The 9,462-nt window shown below is 39.7% G+C and overlaps 1 protein-coding gene across 3 annotated transcripts in view; it reads right to left on the reverse strand.

Moving 5' to 3' along the window:
• The window catches only part of dock10 (dedicator of cytokinesis 10), a 68,740-nt gene that overhangs the window by 39,572 nt on the left and 19,706 nt on the right, over positions 1–9,462 (reverse strand). For 2 of the 3 annotated variants that reach the window (XM_014005242.1, XM_014005241.1), the window contains 1 exon segment: positions 7,962–8,365. The exons of the other annotated variant lie outside the window; for it this stretch is intronic. In XM_014005242.1, the coding sequence (XP_013860696.1) occupies positions 7,962–8,120 (159 nt within the window). In that variant the 5' untranslated portion in view covers positions 8,121–8,365. 3 annotated transcript variants of the gene reach the window in all.

Consider the following 9,462-nt stretch of genomic DNA (forward strand, 5'->3'; position numbering starts at 1 on the left):
TTTATTTTAAAATAAAAATGTAATAGTTTAACTTAGAGGTACAACAATTTGTTGCTATTAAAATAACATCATTTTTTCATAGTATGTATTATGAAGCTCACTTGTAGCCATCTTCATATTGAATTAAATTTGTGCAGTTATTGTTTTAGGTTTGTGACATCATCTTGAGCCATTCACAAAGCATCTGATCAGAGCTACAGTGCTGCAGGCAGACAGGTTCCAGCAGGATCACAGACAATTTTTTCTGAAGCAGCTCTGAAGACCATGGAAGCTCACCCAGTGCTGAACAGGACCAGCTCTTCATGGAAAACAATCTGCAGGACACCTTCAGAGACTGTGACTCTGCTGAAGATTCTCATCACATCTCCTCTGACCACAGCTGAATATGAGAGGAGCTGAACACTGAAGAGAATACAGACTTTCCTCAGGTACAGCATCACATCTCACTGCACTGACCATGCTCTCTATAGAGAAGAATCTTATTAAAACATCCCTGACTTTAACCAGAGTCATGAAGAAATTTGCTTCTCAGTAACAGAAGAGCAAAATTTATGTACAAAAAAAGAACACAATACATGACATTGTAATGCTGTTTTATTATTTTCATGTGTTGAATAAATACACTGGTGTGATACAACTTAGTACGTTTGATTGCTTTCTGAGATATGTATTTTTGAGTTGAAGCCCCACCTGGAGAAAAATCCACCAGCCGCCACTGGTATCAAATATCAAATCTTTATGTTAAATTGTTCTTTAAGGTTGATTTACAAAGTGACTAGGTGAGGCCAGGTATTTACAGTATGCACCATACCATTCACAATTTACAGCACAAGAATCAGAAAATTCAGAGACAGAAGACAGTTCCTCATAAATATGGCTTTGGAAGATTGGCTTTGTCAGTAAATTTGCTTACACCCAGGGAATAATCCAAACCACTATGCAAAAAKTTAAAAAAGGATCATAATCATAACATTACTTGGGTTTAATCYTGACATGATTTGTACCTAAAGAAGGGGAAGTAGCGACGCAGCTGAAGTTCAGCTCAATCACACCCAACTACCAAGTGTGAAGTTGGAGTTTTAAATACGAAAACAGACTCATTTCCACACAAATAAYAGCTGAGTGTAAATTCCCCCTCTCAAAAAAAAGTTACATTAAAATGAAACCATGTCGTAAAGGCATGACCTTTTCACTAAAAAAGATACTAGACCTCTTACAAAAAAGTACACACCCGATACAACGATCCATTCTCTGTCGCTTCTCATTGAAAGGATGAAAAAGTACCAGAAATATTGTCTCTTTTCAGTGAGTCACACACAGAAAACAACAAAATAGTCAGAAAYTAACACTGCTGCACACAGAACAAAYCTGGAGGTGGTGCAGGCTGTGGTCAGAGACACAGAGGAAGTTATGAATTCTCGTTTACTTCACATGCAYACCAGATTTCAACACTTTGACTACCTATACAGGCCCTCTGAAAAACTAAAACAAATTGCACAGAATGAAGGAAATTGTCTTATTGTTCTCAACCAACTAGGGCAATCTCTGCCTCAGTTTTTACCACAAAATATATAGGAGGTTTTCAATTTTACCCAAGTGAAGCAAGCAATGTCAAAACACTTTAGTTTCCAAAGTCCAGTAGAATTTAGATTTGAAGTTTGGTGATTAATCGATGCACATTGCCCATGAAGTTAAAGATCTGGCATGAACWGTTAAGCCCTTGGAGTATGCACTGATAATATCTACTAAAACTCAGAATTTTAGCTCAATATATGTCAAGCTGAACGAGACATAACCATTTTTGTGTTTGATAAAACTGATGAGCTGTGAGAGGTGACAGGAACTGTTTGAATGAATGGGGTTCACTCCAAACGTTAGGAATGAAGGTCCGATAATAGCCGTCTGAAAATTTTCAATAGAAGAGATCCCTTGGTTCATGAGATATTTTGCTCACAGARGTACAAACACAGAGACACACAAACACGGGCAAATGAATGTTCGCCTGCTAAAAAAAWGGCAACTGTTTGCAATTTCCTGACGTGTAATGAAAGAAAAACTCATAAGATAATTATAAAAATACTCTATCATGAGATCAGATTGGAAAGTCTGAAGCACATAAGGATGACAAGTTTGACCTCCKTGACGTCAGAGTAGAGGGAAGCTATGTCTAGTACCATCAACGTTTTTGCAAAATTACGCACATTAAGTATTAAACATGATATTAGGAGACTCTTGCTGTTCGTGCCAGGCAGAGCTAACAAACAAAGCTAGACATGAGCAAATGCCATTTTGAAGTACTAAAATAGATTTTTAGTCAATAAAACAATTACATGTATATAAATTACCAAAATAAGTCACTGGTGGCGTGCTGACATCTAATAATCATTAACTAATGGCTATTTGACTGAAGCATGACAAAATCAATAAAAAGAAAACATTCAAGTACATACAATACTCAGACGGTTGAAATCCGATCGCACTCGTTTGCTCTTTATTTTCCTCCTGAAGGTGATTTTGCTCCTGAAGCTCATCGCCAGTTGAATTAATCACACTGGTTACGGTCTAATCTAAAGAAGAAGAAAACACTAGAGGTGACAGGACTTCCACAAGAGACACATTGTGGGCTTGTGCTCTTTCAGAAGCAGAACTACCGCTCTGCATGAGTTTGTCTCAGCACACGTGGGCAGAGAGGAAGCTMATGTGTGAGTTTGCCTCAGCCCATGTGGATACCGAGGAAGTAGTTAATGTGTGATCGTTCAACAGACACATTACCACACAGACATGCACAGAAGGTGAGAAAATCCCCCTGAAACGGGCCTGCGTTCAAAACTGGTGATGCTGTTTTTAGTTGATTCAAGAAGAAACTTTGATAGAGATCTTACTTTCAAACCTACAACCTGCCCAAACACAACACAACCATCTTAAACTAAACCGCACACAAAACAAGAGTCAGACTCTCGTGTTTGTCTAAATAATTTAGCACCTAGGTGTTCACAAAACCACACAGACATTTACACGCCCAAAGACTATTAACTTCCTGTTTGAGAAGCTGCCTGTGTTTTTACATGACACTGTCTGTGAGGTATAGGGTGGACAGGAAACATGTAAAACTAAAAGAATATTAATAAAACACACAGAGATGTTTGTCAGAATACATACATGTAACCACATATGTACAAACACAGAGACAGACACACACACTCAAACACACACACACACACTTCCTCAGTCTGAACATGAGACCAGAACTGTCTGAACAAGAGGAAACAACATTTGATGATACAACAAGTGCCTGTATCTTTTTAAACCACGGCATTTGCTTTCCCCCTTTTTTTTACCAGACAGGAGGAGGAGGCTGCAGCGGTCCTGAAACACAAAACATGTGAATTATGCAGATTTTATTTTTAATTTCTATTGTTCTTGATTTTACATCTCTTAATTACATGTGATGCTGAAAAATGACATGAATGTTGGCGGTCTAGCAATTGCATTGTATTCTATATATAGCACTTTTGTTTTATTTTGTTTTTGTCTTTTAATCATACATCTTTACATATCAGAAATACCATGGGTGTTTAGTGTGTTAAAAACAGGAGAGGGAGTCAAACACCCAATCTTATGTGAACTACAACTCATAATCTTTAAGTCATATTTATGTGTCCTAAACTTGTCATGAACGTGGTCAAATAGCTGTCTGTCTGTTAGCAAAATATCTCATAAAACACTAGATGGAGCTAAATGAAACTTACAGAAAGTAATCATTAGATGTACTTCGAAAAATCATTGACTTTTGGAGTCAAATCAATTTAAGATGTCTGTTGCAGCCAAGTGAACTTGTAAAACACAAAAATGGCTTTAATTCAGACAGTTTCATAGATATTGTGCTAACATTTAATGTAGCAGTAGCTGAGAGTCATCCTTATCAAACAATATGAGCTCTAACAGATCGTGTGTGTGATCTTTGTTTAGAACTTGGCATTAACGATTAGAGTCAACCTTGTCTCTCTGTTGGCAAAATACCTCATGAAATACTCAACATATTTTAATGAAACTCTCAGAAAGTAKTCAATGGATGACGTGAATCTAAAACTGATTTACTTTTGAAGTCAYTTCACTTCAAGATGGCCACCACAGACAAACAATCTTACCATACACAAAAGCAACTATAACCCAGTCAGTTTTACCGTTGCTGAACTAAAATTTGGTCACTCTAGTTTCACTAGGTCAGTCACAAATTGTGGTGGTCAATATGCATGTATTCAAGGACATTATTATTTATTACTTTTATTGTTTATTGTTAACTAATGTTTGCACTGCTAATAATGCCAATCCTTTATGTTAATAATTATAAACTCAGTTGTTTATTGTGTTATTAGTCCATATAGTCTAAAGCAAAAATGTCAAACTCAAGGCCCACAGGCCAAATCTGGCCACCTGTCAAAAAATGTATTTTTTTCTTGACCCTTAAAATATAGAAAAAAATACAAGTCGTTTAAAAAAATCTAAGGAAGCTGTACATTTGATGATGTTTGTATCAGAGTCATGACAGTCTGAGCATGACTTTGACAGTGGTCATCATAAAGACCCCTCCAATTGTTTCACTTTTGCRGTAACAGTGAATTACTGAATGAGATTTGCTAAAAGCAGCCACGTAACCTCAAAATTCAATTTAAATCCTGCGTCATAACATTTCTTATTCATGCATAGGATAATTTAAGGGTTAGTTTTGTCTAGTCTGCATATTGCCTCARATTTAACCAAGAGTGAGACAACAACTGAACAACAGAACTCTGAGCGTTTTATGTGGACGGGAAACCTTTTAGTGAAGCTTCAGTCTACRGTTTTAATACGTCTGATGGTTTCAYTCAWATTTATTCCCCCATTAAGTCTATTGAACGTCTGCGGCAGCTCTTTGCTTCACTCCATCCTTCAGTTGTTCTCCACCAGCTGCCTCAGTTTGCTCCTTCCCCTCTCCTCCTCCCTCCCTCCACAGCTTCCACATCTCATCAAAAATCCTCAGCAACCTTCAGTTCTTTTGCCTTTGATTCTCTCTCCAACTCCACCCCGCTTCCTTGTTCTGGCCCTGTTAACACACACACACACACACACACTTTACCATCTCACCCTCTGTACCTGCTCAGCCCTTATTCGCTCGCAGCAGGAGAGAGAAAGTGTTGGTTTCAATACTGGTAACCCACAACTTAATGTGGGCCATAAAAAGAAGAGCATAAGACTTTTGGCTTTGCTTCGGCATAACTGTCTAAATCTGTCTGAAGATGAGAAGATAGGCAGCCAAAAAGAGAGAGAGAGAGATAGATAGAAATCAAAAGTTTCACATTCTCAAGKAGATGTCGAAACTTTATCATCTTGGTAAAGCAAAGTGTGACAGAGAGGACACAGTGAAAGAAGATTCATGGCAAAAGGGACTGACAGGAAGTAAAGACGGTGAGACAGAGGAGGACAGAGACAGCTGCTGAGATGGCCGATGCTGATCCCAGACAGAAACCATCTGCTTCACATCATTACAGCCACGCAGAGACACTCCGGCATTAATGAAGAGTCATGCTTCTAACAAAAAGTCCCTTTTTAGTTTAAAAACCATGTTTGCAGCTTCTTCMGCGAGATTCTGATAAAGTGAGTTATTGTCACTTTCACTGTGTTTTCTAACTATGGTCAAAAAGCAGCTTCTTAGTGTGCTCAGCCAGCTGTGTGGATACCATTTGTGTCGCAATTCTTGGCAGTTTYTTTGCACTTTGACTGAAAAACACAGAGATAAATCACATGCAGAAACTGAGACACCAGAAGTAATCCTCGGTTTGAAGTTATCGCCAGTAACGTTTCAGAAAAGTTGTGACAGGGCCAGCGGAATACTGTAAGAATTAAGCCTAAATAACAGCAAACAAAAAAACAAACAAAAAAAACACGATAACCTCACAACGTGGCAACAGGTGAGACAAGCATTTTATTTTTTAATGCTGAGGGCTTAAATTAGAAGCCAGCATCAGTCGCGATAAAGGGTTCACTTTTGCTCGACATCGTTAGAAGCTGCACATCAGTCAAAGCACAATTAATGATGAAAAATTTATGCAGAGTTCCAGAGAAAAGAAAGAGCCCCAGGAACATTGAACCCATTAATCTCTCTTCTTTGTGCAAACATGTTGTTTTGACACTGCTCTGTCATGATCAGATGACATTACTGTGCACCCCAACCCCCTTCGATTTTCTTGCAAAGAGTTGAGAGCTCTGAATCAAACGGAGTAGTTGTCTTTGCAAAACACCACCGAGGCATCCTGAAAAGGAGCAACGTTTCATTTGACAGGAACCTTACAGCATATGTTTTACTTATGTGCTTTAATAAAGTTGTTSACATGAAATGTTTTCTCCTGAAATAAACAGAACCGGTGCACTAGTTCCAAACTGGAGGTGACTTGAATAGATCAGCCGGTGTTCTTCCAMTCTGCAGGCTGGCAGGATTTTGCAAAGTATCTTGGTTCTATTTTATTCTAGAAGTCAGTAAATGGGCACCAGAGGAGACAAGTGGTAAAAGAGAGGAAAAAGGAGAGAGAGGAGGGAAGCAGAAAGGGGTGACTGTAAAGAAACTTCCACTGCCAAGACTGGAACATTTTTTCCACTGGGTTTACTGAAAACAGTCTTTCTTGGGGATTAAAAAAAAGAAACGGGCCTAAGAGTTGTTCAGATACCAAACATATGGTTGACATGCAAGCCCGTGCTGAACCGAATAGCAGGGCGAAATATTAATGTGCCTTGATGTAATTCATGCTCTTCAGCCATTCATTTTTTCATTCATTCACTCACTGAGGCAGTTCTCATGCGTCATACTAATAATGGGTTCTGCTTAAAGCGCTATTTATAACATCTTCTCTGCACAAAAAGCAGATTTTTCCCACAGAAACGAGATTCCTCATGCTTGACCCCTCCACTCCCCCCTCGCCCCACTACTCTGCTTTTTCCATTTCCTCCTCTCTGCATCTCAGCTGTGAGGGAAAACAACCAGATCCAGGTCATCGATCATACACCAAACTCAGCAACGAGGTAAAAAAAAAAAAAAACAACAAAGCTCAAATGAGGAAGTAATATGACACAAAAAACTACACAACAAAAGTTGAAACTTTAAATCTGATATCAACAGGACATCTTAATTAAATTAAAATGCACAAAACAAACACTAAAGCAGGCCAGACTAGAAAAAAATGCTTATTTTGTCAATGCAGTGTGCTGAATTGGTAAGATTATCAACAGGCTAACTAGAAGCTAAAAGTAGCGAATGCTGGCTAAAAGCTAAACATAGCAGAAGAACAGATGGCAGTAAAACTAAGAAAGGTTAGCTAGAGGCTAAAAGTTGCAAAAGTTCTGCTGAACTCTAAAACTAGAAGAACGGTAGCTAAAAACACTATAAGAAGGTAAAAATAAATTAATCAAATACGCTGAAGCCAATTTAGAGGAGACAATGTTTTGGAAGATAACGTATTTCGACGAGGAAGATATTTGTTTAATTAAGTGATTTTTTTTTTTTTTGAAAAGTAAAAAAGCTCTAGAAACCAAGTGTCACAGCACTTGTCTCTTGAATGAGCCGAACTTTTCGTTATGGCTGAAACGGCAGCAGTGATGTCAAACTCCGGTTCTTGAAGGCTGCTATCCTGCATGCATTTCTTGTTTCCCTGTACGATTCAGTGACTCAATTACCTCTTCAAATTTCTTAGACACGTTAATCACCCATTCATGCAAAAAGGTGTGTTGGAGCTGAAAAACCTGTAAAACATGACAGCTGCCCTCGAGGACTGACGTTTAACACCTGTGGTATACAGTATACAATTAGATTGCAAATAATAAAAATAATAATGATTTACAGAAATCTGGAAAAAAAGCATGAATGTTGACGCAGCATGATGGTCGAAACACGCAGGTGGCAGGTGACGGGGAGTGGGAGATCTTCTAGTTACCATTATAATGATGGTCACAGGTGAGTTGGTAGTGGTGTAACCCTCTAGCGTGGGTGTTGCAGCTTCCACGGACATCTGGTCCTGACGTGAACACATATGACCACAGTCAGCCCCGCCCACCGAGCGCAGCAGCAGGACCACACTGGCCGAGCAGCCCATGTTTCAGCGCTGTYGTCTCCAAGTCCGGACCCGGCTCCCCGTCCGGCAGTGTTTTCTCATCTAACAGAGACCCTGGTCCAGCCAGAGGTGATGCTCAGTCCAGGCGCAACACCCAGATCTCCATCTGAGCAGCCCCACTCGGAAAGCCGGGTCAGCTTTTTTTCTTTCCTGAGCTGCTCTGCTCCAGACTCCAGCTCCAAATGTTGCTGTTGCTGACACACTGGCAGCTCTGCATGTCTCTCTCTCTCCCCCTCCTTTCCTTCCTCTTTTTCTTTTTTCCCCTCCCTTGCTCTCATTTATGTCCTCCAACCCACACACACTGATTGCAGCTGTATATGTGGTTCAGCCCAGTCCAGCCGATCCAACAAATCACACTCAGCAAGAGCTGTCAGCTGACCAGAACCAGCTGCCACACAAAAACACACAGGCAGACTTCTGAACACACTCCAACTAACATCACTTTTCTAATTTTTATTCTGCTGCTCTGTTTCTCTCTCCATTTGTCTCCCAAACAAACCAGTGCTTTCAAATTCAACCTGTGGTTGTCTTGTATTGGTGCGGCCCTACAGCACAGATCAAAGCTGATTTGGTGAACTAATCCAGTGTTTTTGTAATGAAAATGTACAGTGATTGTGGTGCGTGTGTGTGTGTTTGCTGTACTGGCTGCAGCAGGGAGGTTGGCTCAGGGGAAAGTGAAAAACTATTGAACGGAAAGTGGATGTGAAGTGGAGAGTGGGTGGCTTTTTACAGATGAAGCGTGCGTGGCAAGATGACATCTAAAATCCCCATAACTTCGTTTCAGCACTCAGATAAACATGATGACATTGATGGGCTCCATGCTGAAAAATTCCACAGCATCACTACTGATGTCCTGGAGCTGCCAGCGACGTTCCCGTTCACCACTCAAGTTTTTTTTTATTTCTTTTTTTTTTTTCCTCGGGTCACAAAAACATCTGGTCTTGTTTTATTTTTCATGTTTCATTTTTCACAGAGCGCGGCTCAACTGGGGYAAAAAAGGGCATTCTCAGAAGTAAATGAGCTTTGTGTGTTTTAGAGCAATTTGACTTCTTTTGTCTCTGCCAGCTGAATTAGTTGAACTGAGAGTAAAGTAAAAAATAAAGATCTCATGAGAAAAAGTATAAAAACACAGTGCTTGGTTCAAGTTTGGCTGCTTTGAACTTAGCTTACTATTCAGAAAAGAAAAGAAAAGAAAAGAAACAAAACAAACACACTGGCACCAGCACACACAGCATCTGTCAAACTGAAGGCCTGTGGACCCAATGTGGCCCGCGGGTGACTTCCGTCCGGCCCAGCTCTTAGGACTTAGATTCTAATTCCTCAA

Source organism: Austrofundulus limnaeus, unplaced genomic scaffold (genome assembly GCF_001266775.1).
Source record: "Austrofundulus limnaeus strain Quisiro unplaced genomic scaffold, Austrofundulus_limnaeus-1.0 Scaffold29, whole genome shotgun sequence".
Classification (NCBI taxonomy): Eukaryota; Metazoa; Chordata; class Actinopteri; order Cyprinodontiformes; family Rivulidae; genus Austrofundulus; species Austrofundulus limnaeus.